Here is a 19,145-nt window from a genome sequence, read left to right as displayed (position 1 = left end):
TGTGTGTCTGTGTGTGTGTGTCTGTGTGTGAGTGTGTGTGTGTGTGTGTGTGTCTGTGTGTGAGTGTGTGTGTGTGTATGTGTGTGTGTGTCTGTGTGTGTGTGTCTGTGTGTGAGTGTGTGTGTGTGTCTGTGTGTGTGTGTGTGTGTCTGTGTGTGTGTGTGTGTGTGTGTGTCTGTGTGTGTGTTGATTGCTCTGGATTTCCAGCACCTGCAGAATCACTTGCTTGTAACACAGCTTTTCTCTTTTTAGCTAACAAATTCTAGCTAACGAATTTCTGGCTGAATTCTAGAATTTCTAGCTAACGAATAGATGTCCTAAAAATGACACCGGGGTCACAATCAAAATAAAAATCATTACTTCTGAAATCAATATTTCTGAAAGCACAATAGCTAATTTATTGTTTTCACAAAATACTAGAAAACATTTAAAAACACAAGCACATCTTCATTTTGCGAAGTGATTGTGATCTGCCATAAATAAGAATCCATTACTCATCTGTAAAATCATACAGGCCTCATACAGAAACAAACAGACGAACAAGAGAAAGGAAGAGGTCAGAATATTCAAGCTGACCGTACAGAAAGAATGAACAGTGTGTATGATGAGCTTTTCCCTGAATTAGGACACATGACCTCCCCACCACTGAGCACAGCGACATGAAACACTGTCGCAGGAAAGCAGCCCCCATCATCGGGGACCCCCCACCACCCAGGACACGCTCTCTTCTCACTGCTGCCATCAGGAAGGAGGTACAGGAGCCTCAGGACCCACACCACCAGGTTCATGAACAGTTATTACCCCTCAACCATCAGGAAGGAGGTACAGAAGCCTCAGGTCCTACACCACCAGGTTCATGAACAGTTATTACCCATCAACCATCAGGAAGGAGGTACAGAAGCCTCAGGACCCACACCACCGGGTTCAGGAACAGTTATTACCCCTCAACCATCAGGAAGGAGGTACAGGAGCCTCAGGACCCACACCATCAGCTTCACGAACAGTTATTACCCCTCAACCATCAGGAAGGAGGTACAGGAGCCTCAGGTCCTACACCACCGGGTCCATGAACAGTTATTACTCATCAACCATCAGGAAGGAGATACAGGAGCCTCAGGATCCACAACACCAGGTTCAGGAACAGATATCACCTCTCAACCATCAGGAAGGAGGTACAGGAGCCTCAGGACCCACACCACCAGGAAGGAGGTACAGGAGCCTCAGGACCCACACCACCAGGTTCAGGAACAGTTATCACCTCTTCAACCATCAGGAAGGAGGTACAGGAGTCTCAGGTCCCACACCACCAGCTTCAGGAAGTTATCACCCCTCAACCATCAGGAAGGAGGTACAGGAGTCTCAGGTCCCACACCACCAGCTTCAGGAAGTTATCACCCCTCAACCATCAGGAAGGAGGTACAGGAGTCTCAGGTCCCACACCACCAGGTTCAGGAAGTTATCACCCCTCAACCATCAGGAAGGAGGTACAGGAGCCTCAGGTCCCACACCACCAGCTTCAGGAAGTTATCACCCCTCAACCATCAGGAAGGAGGTACAGGAGTCTCAGGTCCCACACCACCAGCTTCAGGAAGTTATCACCCCTCAACCATCAGGAAGGAGGTACAGGAGTCTCAGGTCCCACACCACCAGCTTCAGGAAGTTATCACCCCTCAACCATCAGGAAGGAGGTACAGGAGTCTCAGGTCCCACACCACCAGCTTCAGGAAGTTATCACCCCTCAACCATCAGGAAGGAGGTACAGGAGTCTCAGGTCCCACACCACCAGGTTCAGGAAGTTATCACCCCTCAACCATCAGGAAGGAGGTACAGGAGCCTCAGGACCCACACCACCAGCTTCAGGAAGTTATCACCCCTCAACCATCAGGAAGGAGGTACAGGAGTCTCAGGTCCCACACCACCAGCTTCAGGAAGTTATCACCCCTCAACCATCAGGAAGGAGGTACAGGAGTCTCAGGTCCCACACCACCAGCTTCAGGAAGTTATCACCCCTCAACCATCAGGAAGGAGGTACAGGAGTCTCAGGTCCCACACCACCAGCTTCAGGAAGTTATCACCCCTCAACCATCAGGAAGGAGGTACAGGAGCCTCAGGACCCACACCACCAGCTTCAGGAAGTTATCACCCCTCAACCATCAGGAAGGAGGTACAGGAGTCTCAGGTCCCACACCACCAGCTTCAGGAAGTTATCACCCCTCAACCATCAGGAAGGAGGTACAGGAGTCTCAGGTCCCACACCACCAGCTTCAGGAAGTTATCACCCCTCAACCATCGGGAAGGAGGTACAGGAGCCTCAGGACCCACACCACCAGGTTCAGGGACAGTTATTACCCCCTCAACCATCAGGAAGGAGGTACAGGAGCCTCAGGACCCACACCACCAGGTTCAGGAACAGTTATTACCCCTCAACCATCAGGCTCTTGAAATAAAGGGGGATAACACTTCACTCACTAAGCCACATTTTTGAAACGTCGCAGCAGTCAAAGATCTCCCTTTACCTCGTGTTCTGGCCAGTTATTGCTATTTACTTGCGTTTGTACTTTGCACAGTCTGCACTCTTCTCCACCCTGATTTCTGACTGATGTAGTTGCTATCCATATACAGACTTATTGAGTATGCCCACAAGAAAATGAATCTCGGGTTTGTACATGTTGGCGTATATGTACCTTGATAATGAAAACGTTCTTCGGACACACCAATAAACAGACAATTTCAATTCTTAGTCCAATGACTGTGCCACGGATGGATGCTCGATATAATTTACCCCTCCTGTTTATGTTCTGGGCCTTAACGTTCTTCCAGGAGCCAAAGAGGGAGAAGAGTCTTAATTGCACGATTTCAGTTTATATTAGAGAAACAAAGACACATAGCAAGCTAAAGGAAGAGCTGAGAAACAACGGTAAGTTCACAGACAGATGACGCGCTAAAAAATCGATCTCTTATATATCGATCGGATGAAGAAATTCCTTAGATAGAGATGAACTAGCGTACAGGCTCCATAATCGTGCTAACCGTCACGCTGGGGTGCCGACGCACAACGCTTCACAGTACCAGCGACCCGGGTTCAAGTCCCACCGCTGCCTGTGAGGAGTTTGCACGTTCTCCCACCGACCGCGCGGGTTTCCTCCCACAGTGCACAGACGTGCCAGTCGGTAGATTCATTGGTCATTGTGAATTATCCCGTGCTTATCTCCCAATCGATCAGGCTATCGCTGGACAATCACAACACCGCAGGTGACCTGCCAACACTGAGCCAAAATGACAAATGAGGAAGCTGATCAGCTGTACTCCGGGGCTAACTACCCTGACTGGTCTGGGGGGCTAACTACCCTGACTGGTCCGGGGCTAACTACCCTGACCGGTCCCGGGGGGCTAACTACCCTGACCGGTCCGGGGCTAACTACCCTGACTGGTCCCGGGGCTAACTACCCTGACCGGTCCCGGGGGGCTAACTACCCTGACCGGTCCGGGGCTAACTACCCTGACTGGTCCCGGGGGACTAATCACCCTGACCGGTCCGGGGGACTAATCACCCTGACCGGTCCCGGGAGACTAATCACCCTGACCGGTCCGGGGACTAATCACCCTGACCGGTCCGGGGGGGACTAATCACCCTGACCGGTCCGGGGACTAATCACCCTGACCGGTCCGGGGACTAATCACCCTGACCGGTCCGGGGGGGACTAATCACCCTGACCGGTCCGGGGACTAATCACCCTGACTGGTCCCGGGGGGCTAACTACCCTGACTGGTCCGGGGGGGACTACCCTGACTGGTCCGGGGGGGACTACCCTGACTGGTCCGGGGGGACTAATCACTCTGACAGGGTCCGGGGGCTAATCACCCTGACTGGTCCGGGGGGACTAATCACCCTGACCGGTCCGGGGGGGGCTAACTACCCTGACCCCCCTACCCGGTCCGGGGGGCTAACGGGGTACCCTGACCGGTCGGGGGGGGCTAACTACCCTGACTGGTCCCGGGGCTAACTACCCTGACTGGTCCGGGGGCTAACTACCCTGACTGGTCCCGGGGGACTAATCACCCTGACCGGTCCGGGGGGGACTAATCACCCTGACTGGTCCCAGGGGACTAATCACCCTGACCGGTCTGGGGACTAATCACCCTGACTGCTCCGGGGGGACTAACCACCCTGACTGGTCCGGGGGGGACTAACCACCCTGACTGCTCCGGGGGGACTAATCACCCTGACCGGTCCGGGGACTAATCACCCTGACTGGTCCGGGGGGGACTAATCACCCTGACTGGTCCCGGGGGGACTAACCACCCTGACTGGTCCGGGGGGGACTAACCACCCTGACTGTTCCGGGGGGACTAATCACCCTGACTGGTCCCGGGGGGGGACTAATCACCCTGACTGGTCCAGGGGGGGGGACTAATCACCCTGACTGGTCCGGGGGGGACTAACCACCCTGACTGTTCCGGGGGGACTAATCACCCTGACTGGTCCCAGGGGGGGACTAATCACCCTGACTGGTCCGGGGGGGGGACTAATCACCCTGACCGGTCCGGGAACTAATCACCCTGACCGGTCCGGGGGGACTAATCACCCTGACTGGTCCCGGGGGACTAATCACCCTGACCGGTCCGGGGACTAATCACCCTGACTGCTCCGGGGGGGACTAATCACCCTGACTGGTCCCGGGGGACTAATCACCCTGACCGGTCCGGGAACTAATCACCCTGACCAGTCTGGGGCGACTAATCACCCTGACTGGTCCCGGGGGACTAATCACCCTGACCGGTCCGGGAACTAATCACCCTGACCAGTCTGGGGGCGACTAATCACCCTGACTGGTCCGGGGGGACTAACCACCCTGACCGGTCCGGGAACTAATCACCCTGACTGGTCCGGGGGGGACTAATCACTCTGACTGGTCCGGGGGGGACTAATCACCCTGACCGGTCCGGGGGACTAATCACCCTGACCGGTCGGGGGGACTAACACTCTGACAGGTCCGGGGGCTAATCACTCTGACAGGTCTGGGGGCTAACCACCCCAACAGGTCCGGGGGACTAATCACCCTGACTGGTCCGGGGGGGACTAATCACTCTGACTGGTCCGGGGGGGACTAATCACCCTGACAGGTCCGGGGGCTAATCACTCTGACAGGTCCGGGGGCTAATCACCCTGACTGGTCCGGGGGGCTAACCACTCTGACAGGTCCCGGGGGACTAATCACCCTGACAGGTCCGGAGGGGCTAACCACCCCGACAGGTCAAGCGAAATCGTCGCGGGAACGGCAGCGAGGAATTCTACACCCGAGCGCAACGGGGCACCTCCTCCCCGGGACTTGCCTGGCTGACAGTCGGGAAAACCGGGCCAGTGACGCGACGAGGAGTCCGGAAAGTGGGGGGGTGGGTGGTGATTCCTCGCAGCCCTGAACACCCCGCAGCGGGAGGGGGTCGAACTACACCGCCTTCCGCTGGTGAGTGTGGAAAACACGCGAGTTTGTCAAAGAGTACTTAGAAGCTAAGCGACAGCGAGATAACAAGCCGGGGCTCGCAACAGCCTTCACTCGAGCTCGCTTTGCCACTGGAACACCCCCTTTCGTTGAGGGCAGGGCTCTACAAAGACTCGGGCTAATGAGTAATTAACAACAAGGCTCTGACATTTACAGATAACCGAAATGGTGTCAAACTCAACAGTACAGTAAATCTGACGCCACTTACAGTAAGCCAGATTAATGACGGCATTCCCTGCGTTTTAAGGCAGCGCACACGACGAGTCGCAAGAGGAAAACACGGCTCGGAAGCAGGCCCTTCGGCCCATCGAGTCCATGCTGAAACCATCTCAACTGCCCTTACCCCCCCCCCGCCCCCTCCCGGCACCGGGACCACAGCCCTCCCGTCTCCCCTGCTCTGAACTATCCGAACTTCTCCCACATGTTGAAATCGAGCTGGCGCGCATCTCCTGTGCTAGCAACTCGCTCCACACTCTCCCAGTGAAGACGTTCCCTCCCCCCTCCCCACCGTGTTCCCTTAACCTTTCACCCTTAACCCATGACCTCTGGCTGTAGTCCCACACACACCCCCCCCCCATCCTCCCAACCTCAGTGGAAAAACCCTGCTTGCATTTACCCTGTCTATAACTGCTCATAATTTTGTACACAGTACCCCTTATCAAATCTCCCCTCGCTCGCTCGAGAATGCGCTGCTAACCTCGTCAATCCTTCCGTATATCCTCCAGACCTTCCTCATGTCCGGGTAGATTTTCCCCCCCTGCGCTCTGTCAACCCTGCTCACCACCTTTCCTTTTGGAGGTGGGCGGCCAGAACTGCACACAGCGCTCGGGATCAGACCTCACCAGCGTGTTTCATACAGCTCCAACACAATACCCCCGTCTCTCTCGTCCTCAGTACCCCCGATCTGTGCAGGCCGGCGCGAACAAAAAGCTGTCTTTGCGACCTGCGACGCGGCTTTCAACGGGTTAAGTGCCTGTGTCCCCTTTGCTCTCCCACACCCCTCTCGGCCCTAGTCCCCCCCCACGGTTATTCATAAGCTGCATGTATGTCGGCCGTATGTAACTCCAGAGTTATGTTAGCAAGTTACACAGCACATCGCTTTCTAGACACTGCACGTTATCTGTACATTAACACAGCTACTTCAGGGTCAGAATCAACATCACCGGCATATATCGTGAAATTTAACTTTGCAGCAGGACAAACAGAAACAAACTTAAAAAAAAAACAGAAGAAAAATTTAAAAAGAAAAGGGATTACGGTCGGCAGACATATCCAATAGTTAAAAGTTCTGCAAAGACAGAAATAATTTTTTTTTTGCTGTCGTGAGGTTGTGTTGGCGGGTTCGGTGTCCATTTGGGGGATAGGATGGCGGAGGGGAAGAAGCCGCTCCTGAACCGCTGAGTGCCTTCGGGGCTCCTGTACCCCCCTCCCTCCCTCCCCGACGGTAACAGTGAGAAGAGGGGATGGCCAGCCACACCCCGGCACGCCACAGGTTTGGGGGGGCCGTGCCTGTCCTTATAGCATCTGGTGGACTGGGCGGGGACCGGACCCCCAGCGAGGTCCAGCAGGGGTGGGGAGGGGGGGCACGGCCAGGCGCCGGAGGGGAGCCCTGATTGGCTACTCGGGGTCCACCGGACCCCCTCGGACTTCCGTGGTCGAGAGAGTGTGGTCCGGAGCAGCCGCCGTTTCACCTTCTGAGAGAAAAAAAAACACCCCCCCCCACCCCCCGCAAGGGTTTCCTGTGTCACCGTCGGACATCCAGCACCATCTGCGTATGACTCTGCGGACTGTCACACAAGTAGGTGGGTGGGGGTCAGGTGAAGAGCAGTAACTCTCTTCTTCACCCAAACCCGTAACAAGAGCGACTCTCGAGAACTTTTCAAACTTCGAGCTGAAAGTTCTCTCCCACTGCCCGGCGACCTCTCACTCGGCCAGCAGCGCCTCAGTTGAGCTACGCTGACGGAGACTGACCAACTGGGGAAGAGAGAGAGAGAGAGAGAGAGAGAAAATCCCGGCTACTCAAACGAAATAAAGACACAGTGCTGCCTGTCACAAAGTCCTCAGCTTTCTCCGCAGGAACTGGTGGGCGTCGGAAAGCCTGCTTACTTATGCAACGAAAACAAGGCAATTAAGAAAAATAATTCTCACCGATGAACTTCTGGGGCATGGAACTCTTCCTCTTGGCCACGTTGCTGGCGAGTCTGTCCAGCACCAGAGCTCGCTCCGATCCCATCTCTGCCTTCAGGCTCTGCGGCTGAATCTCCTCGCTCTCTGAAAAGAACCAGCAGAGAGAGAGAGAGAGAGAGAGAGAGAGAGAGAGAGAGAGGAAAAATATGATTAACAGAGTTTTCACCGCTGGGGCGGAGTTTGCGGGGACAGGTGGAAGGAAGTGACGTAAAAGAACTCGCCAACCCCTGAGGGGTACCAGCTATGACCAGCAAAAGGGCACGGAGGGAGAGGTTTTGTGGTTGGCAGTGTTAAAGTGGAGACTTACTGATATCAGCAGTATCGGCGGTGGAGGAAATCAAACAATGATAGTCGGGGCTGGGGGAGGGAAGAGAGAGAGAGGCAGACGAATTGCTCACTAAGCAATATATACACTCTGTAACTCGGACTCAAACCCCGAGGTGCTCCGACTGCAGGCCGAGAGAGTTGGCCTCGCCCAGCCACCGTTCACGAGCAACACCAGGGCGACTTTCTGCAATCTTACCGAAGCGTTGTCTCCTGAAGCGGAAGCGCACGGTCTGAGAGATTTACAGAGCGGGGGGGGGGCAAGATGAGAGGGGCCGAAGGGCCGGCTCCCGCCCTGTCAGTCTGTCACCTCAAATCCGGTCTTTGAAGCTGGGAGTTCATCAACCCGTACTGTAGAAGAGAAGACTTGGGCCACCTGCCGTTTCACCCCGCGGCCAACCCATTTCCCCTCCAAGCCACAATCGTACAAGATTATTAAGGGGTTGGACGCGCTGGAGGCAGGGTGCACGTTCCCGCTGAGGGGTGAGTCCAGAACCAGAGGCCACAGTTCAAGAATAAGGGGTAGGCCGTTCAGAAACAGAGATGCGGTAAAACCTTTTCGCCCAGAGAGTGGTGATATGTGGAATGCTCTGCCCCAGAAGGCAGTGGAGGCCAAGTCTCTGGATGCATTCAAGAGAGAGTTAGATAGAGCTCTTACAGATAGCGGGGTCAAGGGATATGGGGAGAGGGCAGGAACGGGGTACTGATTGTGTGTGATCAGCCCTGATCACAGTGAATGGCGGTGCTGGCTAGAAGGGCCGAATGGCCTACTCCTGCACCTACTGTCTATTGTCCTGCATTCTCCCCGTATCCCTTCATGCGCTAGCCAATCAAGAATCGATCAACCTCTGCCTTAAATATACATAAAGACTTGGCCTTCGCAGCACCTGTGGCAGTGACCACCCTCTGGCTGAAGGAATTCCTCCTCATCTCCATTCTAAATAAACACCCCTCTGATCCTAGACTCCCCCACTACAGGAAACATCCTCTCCACATCCACTCTATCTGTGTCCTCTGGTCCTAGACTCCCCCACTATAGGAAACATCCTCTCCACATCCACTCTATCTGTGTCCTCTGGTCCTAGACTCCCCCAGTATAGGAAACATCCTCTCCACATCCACTCTATCTGTGTCCTCTGGTCCTAGACTCCCCCAATACAGGAAACATCCTCTCCACATCCACTCTGTATGTGTCCTCTGGTCCTAGACTCCCCACTATAGGAAACATCCTCTCCACATCCACTCTATCTGTGTCCTCTGGTCCTAGACTCCCCCAGTATAGGAAACATCCTCTCCACATCCACTCTATCTGTGTCCTCTGGTCCTAGACTCCCCCACTATAGTAAACATCCTCTCCACATCCACTCTATCTGTGTCCTCTTGTCCTAGACTCCCCCCACTATAGGAAACATCCTCTCCACATCCACTCTATCTGTGTCCTCTTGTCCTAGACTCCCCCCACTATAGGAAACATCCTCTCCACATCCACTCTATCTGTGTCCTTTGGTCCTAGACTCCCCCACTATAGGAAACATCCTCTCCACATCCACTCTATCTGTGTCCTCTGGTCCTAGACTCCCCCCACTATAGGAAACATCCTCTCCACCTGCAATCAAGGCCATTCACTGTTCGATAGGATTCAATTATTCTTCTGAATATCATGATACCAATAAAAGCAGAACTTCAGAAAGAGGACATCTGTTCATCCAGAACTGAAGTAACCTACCAGAGAAAAACAAAGCCTCTCATTTTCCATTTCAGTCGATGTTTGAAAACGTGCTTTCAGCAAAAGAACATAGGACACAGATAGAACAGGCCCTTCAGCCCACGATATGGTGCCGTCCCTTTAACCTAACCCTTTCCCTCCCACAGAGCCCTCCATTTTTCTGTCATCCGAAGATTCAACGTGACACACACGAAACGCTGGAAGAACTCGGCCGGTCAGGCAGCATCTGTGGGAAAGAGTAAGCAGTCGACGTTTCGGGCCGAGACCCCTTCATCAGATTCTGGAAAAGAGGGTGGGGGGGGGGGGAAGGAGGCCTGAATAAGAAGTTGGGGAGGGCGAGTGGGGAGGAGGACAGGCTGGCGTGTGACGGATGAAAACAGGTGGGCGGGGACGGGGTGATACTGTGGGAAGCTGGAAGGAGGGATCTGATATCAGACGGGAGTGGAACCGTGGGAGAAAGGGAAGGAGGAGGGGTACCAGGTGACGAGAGGGAAGGTACCAGACGTAAAAAAAAAAGGTTTGGGGTTGCCGGGGAAGGTCCGTCGATTGTTTACCCCTTTCCACAGAAGCTGCCTGGCCTGCTGAGTTCCTCCGGCACTTTGTGTGTGTTGCTCTGGGTTTCCAGCATCGACAGACTTTCTGATGTTAAAGATCTGAAGTATACTTATTATCGAAGTACGTGTGCCGTGCACAGCCCTGAGATATGTCTTTCCCACGGATCCGTGTGCCTAATTAAAGTCTCTTAAATGCCCCTAATGTATTTGCCTCTCACCACCATCCCTGGCAGGACGTTCCAAGCACCCTCTGTGTGTGTAAAGAAAATAAGTGACCTCTGACGTCCTCCAGTATGTTTTGAGTGCAAAAGCTACTCCAAGATCAGTCTGATCCTTCCCTCCGCTTTTCTCTCATCCATTAGCCCATCTGAGAGCCTCTTCAATGTCCCCCTCTGTCACCAGATAAAAAAATCCTACCTCTGATATCCCATACCCCCACCCTCCAAAATTTCCTCCAATCACCCTAAAATACGGTCATCTCACAGTGGCTATTTCCGCCCCGGGGAGAAAACCTCCGGCCGTCCACTCCATCTCTGCCTCTCATCATCTCCCGCCTCTGTCAAGTTGTGCTGCAGCTTTAGAAAACTCCGGCTAGGCTGCGCCCGGAGCATTGTGTACAGTTCCGGTCGCCCCCCCCCCCCCCCGAAGGAAAGATGTCGGGGCTTCGGAGAGGGGGCGGAAGAGGTTTGCCAGGGTGCTGCCTGGTTTAGAGATCACGAGAGAGGCTGGGTTGTTTTCTTTGGCGCGCCGGAGGCTGAGGGGGGCGATCTGATCGAGGTTTATAACGATCATGAGAGGCGGGGAGCGTCTGTTTCCCAGGGACGAAATGTTTAATATCAGAGGGCATGAATCTGAGGGGGTAATTCCATAGGCGATGTGAGGGGTAAGTCTTTTCCGCAGAGAGCGGGTGGGTCAGTAGAATGGGCCGCCTGGGACGGGGGTAGAGGCTGATACGTTAGATAGATAGATAGATGGATAGATAGATACTTTATTCATCCCCATGGGGAAATTCAACTTTTTTTTTTCCAATGTCCCATACACTTGTTGTAGCAAAACTAATTACATGCAATACTTAACTCAGTAAAAAATATGATATGCATCTAAATCACTATCTCAAAAAGCATTAATAATAGCTTTTAAAAAGTTCTTAAGTCCTGGCGGTTGAATTGTAAAGCCTAATGGCATTGGGGAGTATTGACCTCTTCATCCTGTCTGAGGAGCATTGCATCGATAGTAACCTGTCGCTGAAACTGCTTCTCTGTCTCTGGATGGTGCTATGTAGAGGATGTTCAGAGTTTTCCATAATTGACCGTAGCCTACTCAGCGCCCTTCGCTCAGCTACCGATGTTAAACTCTCCAGTACTTTGCCCACGACAAAGCCCGCCTTCCTTACCAGCTTATTAAGACGTGAGGCGTCCCTCTTCTTAATGCTTCCTCCCCAACACGCCACCACAAAGAAGAGGGCGCTCTCCACAACTGACCTATAGAACATCTTCAGCATCTCACTACAGACGTTGAATGACGCCAACCTTCTAAGGAAGTACAGTCGACTCTGTGCCTTCCTGCACAAGGCATCTGTGTTGGCAGTCCAGTCTAGCTTAGTCCAGTTAGGGGCCTTTAAGAGGCATTAACATGGATGTGAGGGCAACGGAAGGATGTGAACACCGTGCAGGCCGAGGGGATTCGTTTGGCTGGCCTATGTCCGATACACTGCCTCCTCCCGGCCACCGAAAGGACAGGTGGCCAGGGAACTGGCTCAGAAATCCGTGAGACCAATGGGTATAGGGCTGCAAGCTCGATGGTTTTCAACTCAGATGGGAAAGCGAGGAGGCGACGGATTGGAGATGCAGGGAGGAAGCCATCCCTAAGTCGCAGGAGGCAAGTATCTGGGTGACCGTCAGGAGAAGGAAGGGAAACGGTCAGCCAGTACAGAGGCCATTCCCTTCAATAGTGAGTATACCGCTTCGGATACTGTCTAGATACAGGGGTGTCAAACTCATTTTAGGTCACGGGCCGGATTGAGCAAAATGCAGCTTCATGCGGGCCGGATCAGTCGGACGCGTGCGAACGCAGCTTTCGTTGCCTCCGTTTTTTCAGCCTGCTCTCATGTGTCTCAGTCTCTGCTATAACTACAAAGTGTTTCACTTTACAAATTCCGTTTCTTATGAAGAAGACTACCGAGCAAGACTGCCGAATAAACACTAAAAACCCTGAAAACCTGGTACCTGAATAAACTCAGCATTAGCCATATCATACGCCATAGGCGCTTCGATTACTGGGGCCAGCTTTAATAGTAATTAGATATTATCCCGCGGGCCAAAGATAATTCCACCGCGGGCCGGATTTGGCCCGCGGGCCTTGAGTTTGACATATATGGTCTCGACAGAGTGGGGGGGGGGTGGGGGGGTGGTAACCTCAGTGGCTGGGTCTCAGAAAGGAAAGGGGGAGAGGACCGGAGAGGTGAGAGGGGATTCTACAGTTAAAGGTGCAGGCACAAGATTCTGTTGCCTCCCAGGTACCAGGGTCAGGGGCGTCTCACGAGCGGGTCCCCCGGCGTCCTGAAGTGGGAGGGCGAGCAGCCAGGAGTCTTGCTACAAATTGGGGCCAGTGACACGGGTGGGTTAAAGGGAGGGGGGGGGGGTCCTGAAGAGAGATTTTAGGGAGCCAGGCAGAAAGCTGTAAAGCAGGGCCTCCTGGGTAGTGATCTCCGGTTTGCTCCCCCGTGCCGGGCGCCAGTGAGGGGTAAGAATCGGATGATTTGGCGGAGGGATCTGCGGCTGAGGAACTGGTGCGGGAGGGCGGGGCTACAGCGTAAAAGCCAAGGAGGCAGCATACAGCGGAGCGGAGATTAGTGTGGAGTTGGGGGATTGGGAAGCTTTTGGGAAAAAAAAAAACCCGACAGAAGGCAAATAGAGAAAGGGCCACGAGGAAAGAAGAGATGCGATATGAAGACAAGTTAGCCAGTAACAGCAAAGGGGATACCAAAAGCTCTTGCAGGTATAAAGATAGATAGATAGATAGATAGATACTTTATTCATCCCCATGGGGAAATTCAACTTTTTTCCAATGTCCCATACACTTGTTGTAGCAAAACTAATTACATACAATACTTAACTCAGTAAAAAATATGATATGCATCTAAATCACTATCTCAAAAAGCATTAATAATAGCTTTTAAAAAGTTCTTAAGTCCTGGCGGTAGAACTGTAAAGCCTAATGGCATTGGGGAGTATTGACCTCTTCATCCTGTCTGAGGAGCATTGCATCGATAGTAACCTGTCGCTGAAACTGCTTCTCTGTCTCTGGATGGTGCTATGTAGAGGATGTTCAGAGTTATCCATAATTGACCGAGATGGCGAGAGTAGATATCGGACTGCTGGACAGGGGAGCAACGGGGGACAAGGAAACGGTGGATGAACTGAGTGAGTATTTTGCATCAGTCTTCACAGTTGAAGACACTAGCAGTGTGCCTGAAGTTCGAGATAGTCAGGGGGCAGAAGTGAGCACCGTGGCCATTACTGGGGAGAAGGTTCTTGGGAAACTGAAAGGTCTGAGGGTAGGTAAGTAAACCTGGACCAGTAGGTGTCCACCCCAGGGGTGGCTGTAGAGATTGTGGAGGCACGAGTAATGATCCTTTGAGAATCACTGGATCAAGGCATGGTCCCGGAGGATTGGAAAATTGCAAATGTCGACTCCATCTCGTCAAGAAGGGAGGGAGGCAGAAGAAAGGAGATTATAGGCCAAGTTAGCCTGACCTCAGTGGCTGGGGAAGATGCTGGGAGCCGATGATTAAGGATGAGGTCTCGGGGCACGAGGAGACACACGATAAAATAGGTCAAAGTCAGCACGGTTTTCTCAAGGGAAAATCTTGCGCGACAATTCTGCTGGAATTCTTTGAGGGCATAACTAGCAGGATAGACTAAGGAGAGGGAGTGAGTGTTGTACTTTGGATTTTCAGAAGGCCTTTGACAAGGTGCCACACGTAACAAGACGAGGGCCCGTGATACTACAGGGAAGATACCAGCATGGATAGAACATTGGCTGATCGGCAGGAAGCAGGAGTGGGAATAATGGGACCCTTTTCTGGTTGGCTGCTGGTGACTAGCGGTGTTCCACGGGGGTCTGGGTTGGGACCGATTCCTTCTTACGTTATATGTCGATGATTTGGATGGTAGAATTGATGGCTTTGTGGCCAAGTTTGCAGACGATCCAAAGACAGGTGGACGGGCAGGAAGTTGTAGAAAAGCTGCAGGAGGGTTTAGGCAGATCAGGAGAATTGGCAAAGAAACGACAGCCAGATTCCCTAAGGATTAATTGGCAAGTTGAGTCGGTGGTGAGGAAGAGGAATGCACCGTCAGCATTCGTTTCAAGACGACTAGAATATAAAAGCAAGGATGTAATGTTGAGGCTGCATGAGATATTGGTGAAGCCTCACTTGGAGGTACTGTGAGCAGTTTAACACAGGAGGTTCATGAGAAAGTTTCTGGGAGTGAACCGGTTAAAGTACGAGAAGCTTTTGATGGCTCTGGGCCTGTACTTACTGGAGAATGGGAGGGGGGGATCTCATTGAAACCTATCGATTGTTGAAATTCCTCAATACAGTGGATGTGGAGAGGATGTTTCCTATAGTGGGGGAGTCTGGGACCAGAGGACACAGATAGAGTGGATGTGGAGAGGATGTTTCCTATAGTGGGGGAGTCTGGGACCAGAGGACACAGATAGAGTGGATGTTTCCTATCCTGGAGGAGTCTAGGACCAGAGGACACAGATAGAGTGGATGTGGAGAGGATGTTTCCTATCCTGGAGGAGTCTAGGACCAGAGGACACAGATAGAGTGGATGTGGAGAGGATGTTTCCTATCCTGGGGGAGTCTAGGACCAGAGGACACAGATAGAGTGGATGTGGAGAGGATGTTTCCTATCCTGGAGGAGTCTAGGACCAGAGGACACAGATAGAGTGGATGTGGAGAGGATGTTTCCTATCCTGGGGGAGTCTAGGACCAGAGGACACAGATAGAGTGGATGTGGAGAGGATGTTTCCTATCCTGGGGGAGTCTAGGACCAGAGGACACAGATAGAGTGGATGGGGAGAGGATGTTTCCTATAGTGGGGAAAATCTAGGACCAGAGGACACAGATAGAGTGGATGTGGAGAGGATGTTTCCTATAGTGGGGGAGTCTAGGACCAGAGGACACAGATAGAGTGGATGTGGAGAGGATGTTTCCTATAGTGGGGGAGTCTAGGACCAGAGGACACAGATAGAGTGGATGTGGAGAGGATGTTTCCTATAGTGGGAGAGTCTAGGACCAGAGGACACAGATAGTGTGGATGTGGAGAGGATGTTTCCTATAGTGGGGGAGTCTAGGACCAGAGGACACAGATAAAGTGGATGTGGGGAGGATGTTTCCTATAGTGGGAGAGTCTAGGACCAGAGGACACAGATAGAGTGGATGTGGAGAGGATGTTTCCTATAATGGAGGAGTCTGGGACCAGAGGGCACAGCTTCAGAATAGAGGGACATCCATATAGAATGGGGACCAGGAGGGTGGTGGAACTGTGGGATTCGTTGCTCATGGGTGAAGTGACAATTTCAGAGTAAACTGGAATCTATGAAGGGTGCTCGACAGCTACGGCGGAGCCTGAATGCTGAAACCACGCGGCCTTGGGGGTAACGAGGGCTTCACTCCCAGATGAGATCGCTTTGACTGGAGGAACCATCACCAACTCCCACACTCCCTGACAGCCCAGTAATTCAGTCACTGAGGCCAACTTAAAACATAGAAAACCTACAGCACGATACAGGCTCTTTGGCCCACAAAGCTGTGCCAAATCTTAGAACTACCTAGGCTTTACCCACAGCCCTCTATTTTTCTGAGCTCCATGTACCCATCCAGGAGTCTCTTAAAAGACCCTATCGTATCCGCCTCCACCACCGTCGCCGGCAGCCCATTCCACGCACTCACCACTCTCTGAGTAAAAAACTTACCCCTGACATCTCCTCTGTACCTACTCCCCAGCACCTTAAACCTGTGTCCTCTTGTGCTAGCCATTTCAGCCCTGGAGAAAAAGCCTCCGACTATCCACACGATCAATGCCTCTCATCATCTTGTACACCTCTATCAGGTCACCTCTCATCCTCCGTCGCTCCGAGGAGAAAAGGCCGAGTTCTCTCAACCTATTCTCATAAGGCACGCTCCTCAATCCAGGCAACATCCTTGTAGATCTCCTCTGCACCCTTTCTATGGCCTCCACATCCTTCCTGTAGTGAGGCGACCAGAACTGAGCACACTACTCCAACTTGAGAGCATCCTTCGGGAGGGTGAACCGACGGAAATCATCCCGCCCGGACTGGGTACCTGGCCAAGTACCAAAGACCTGTGCTGATCAGCTGGCTGGAGCGTTCACTGAGATCCCTCACCTCTCTCCTCGGCAGTCTGAGGACCCCGCCTGCTTCGGGCAGGCTCCAGTTCCGCCGGTGCCCAAGGGGAGCGTGGTGACCGTCCAGTCGCACTCGCATCCCCCGTGACGAAATGCTCTGTCCGAGAGGCTGGCGACGGAACCTATCGACTCCTGCCCGAGAAGCGATTTGGATCCAGTCCGACTCGCCTGCCCTCACAACAGGCCGACAGCAGATACCGTTCCATCAGCCCTTCACTTCACCCCGGAACACCCGGACAGCAAGGGTACACACACACACACATCGGGAGGCTCGTCGCTGACCACAGCTCGGCATCCGACACCGCGGTCCCCCTCAACGTGCCTCGATGCCTCCTGGCGCCAATGGACCCTCGATGTCCTCACCTGCGGACTCCGGTCAGCTCGCTTTGACAGCAACGTCTCCTCCGCGATCTCCAGGTGCATCGCAAGGCCGCGAGCTTCGCCCACCCCGGCTCTACTCGCCTCGCGCTCGCGACCCGCCCTCGGCTGAATCAGAGCTCCCGACGGATCAGCACGCAGGAGGGAGGCGGAAACTCTGGCTGGGCGCTGTCACAGCAACGACCTCTCACTCACGCACACGTCAGCGTCAGCAAAAGTGACGACGACTGCCTCCGGGAGGAGGAAGGTGGAGGTCAAGTGTGCCGGACCCCGATGGAAGATCTGAATAGGAGAGGGTTAGCAACTTCAGAGGGGGCTGTCTTGGGCCCAGCTTGTAGGTCCAATTACCAAGAAAGCATCCACGTCATAAGTTTGCAAGGATTTGTTATGTGGTCTGAAACTCTGACGAGCTTCTATAGATGTGTTGTGGAGATTATATTGACTGCTATGGAAACACCAATGCCCTTGAATGGAAAATCATATTGAAAGTACAAAACGTAATGGACGTCGCCCAGTACATCACGAGTAAAGCTCTCCCCACCACTGAGCACATCTACAAGGGATGTTGTCCCAGAAAAACAGTATCCGTCATTAAGGACCCACACTGCCCTGGCCACACTCTCTTCCTGCTGCTGTCTTCGTGAAGAAAGTACAGGAATTACCCCTCAACCATCAGGAAGGAGGTACAGGAGCCTCAGGACACACACCACCAGGTTCAGGAACAGATATTACCCCCTGAACCATCAGGAAGGAGGTACAGGAGCCTCAAGACCCACACCACCAGGTTCAGGAACAGTTATTACCCACTCAACCATCTGGAAGGAGGTACAGGAGCCTCAGGACCCACACCACCAGGTTCAAGAACAGTTATTACCCATCAACCATCAGGAAGGAGGTACAGGAGCCTCAGGACCCACACCACCAGGTTCAAGAACAGTTATTACCCATCAACCATCAGGAAGGAGGTACAGGAGCCTCAGGACCCACACCACCAGGTTCAAGAACAGTTATTACCCATCAACCATCAGGAAGGAGGTACAGGAGCTTCAGGTCCCACACCACCAGGTTCAGGAACAGTTATTACCCCTCAACCATCAGGAAGGAGGTACAGGAGTCTCAGGTCCCACACCACCAGGTTCAGGAACAGTTATCACCCCCTCAACCATCAGGAAGGAGGTACGGGAGCCTCAGGTCCCACACCACACCTGTTGCAAAGCACCGTTCTGATCAGACACCCAGCAGGACCATCCCAGAACGGCCGGGAGACAGCAATACTGCTCAGTAGTGCAGAGACACCAGAGATTTGTTGCAATGCAACACCTTGGAACCGAAAAGAAATTAAAATAACGTGATAGTTGGATGCCGTGACCTATATAGGGGAATGTGATGTGATTGTATCTGAGCCGGTTTGCCCTATTTAATATAATGGAAATTTCACATCGAGAAAACGATCGCTGCTTTAACCTTTAGACACAGGGTGGGTACAAAGATATGAAAGGGCGTCTCGTCCAGTTACTCATTCTTTTTTAAGCATCAGCTACGTAGTCTGGTGAGGAAACTCACGTCTGGTATCGCCGCGACCCGCTGGTGGAAAGGAACGTTCTTTCCGACAGCCTCACGCTGCCAGCTTTGCCGCCCGAGGGTGGGGGGGGGTGCCATCGGAAACCTGAGAACGCCAGAAGGGGCGGCGGAAAGGCGGAGCGGGCAAGCAGAAGGCGGGGGGGGGGGGGGGGGGGGGGTAAAATCGATCGGCTGATTTCCCCGACACAGGGCGGAGTAGGCTCTCCCGGCCCTTCGAGCTGCCCCTCCCCAGTAATCCCCCACAGCCCCGAATTAACCCCAACCGAATCACAGGATGACTTACAGTATGTATTTAATCCACGCGGTACTGTGGGAGGATCGATCTTACCCACGACCTCCAGTTCTAGCCTCAGCCAACCTCAGCGGGGAAAAGCCCGCTTGCACCGACCCTGCCTGTACCCCCTCCTGATTTTGTCATCGAACCTCCTCTCAGTCTTCTCCATCAATCAACCCCGAA

General features: G+C 53.2%; 1 protein-coding gene across 1 annotated transcript in view; it reads right to left on the bottom strand.

Moving 5' to 3' along the window:
* Window positions 1-19,145, bottom strand: part of LOC140741407 (zinc finger protein Aiolos-like) — a 73,661-nt gene that overhangs the window by 19,784 nt on the left and 34,732 nt on the right. Inside the window, 1 exon segment of the mRNA XM_073071573.1 lies at window positions 7,650-7,772. Within this exon segment, the coding sequence (XP_072927674.1) occupies window positions 7,650-7,772 (123 nt within the window).

Source organism: Hemitrygon akajei, chromosome 18 (assembly GCF_048418815.1).
Source record: "Hemitrygon akajei chromosome 18, sHemAka1.3, whole genome shotgun sequence".
NCBI classification, from domain to species: Eukaryota; Metazoa; Chordata; class Chondrichthyes; order Myliobatiformes; family Dasyatidae; genus Hemitrygon; species Hemitrygon akajei.
Note: the sequence above shows the minus strand (reverse complement) of the source record. Positions and strands in the feature narration are given on the sequence as shown.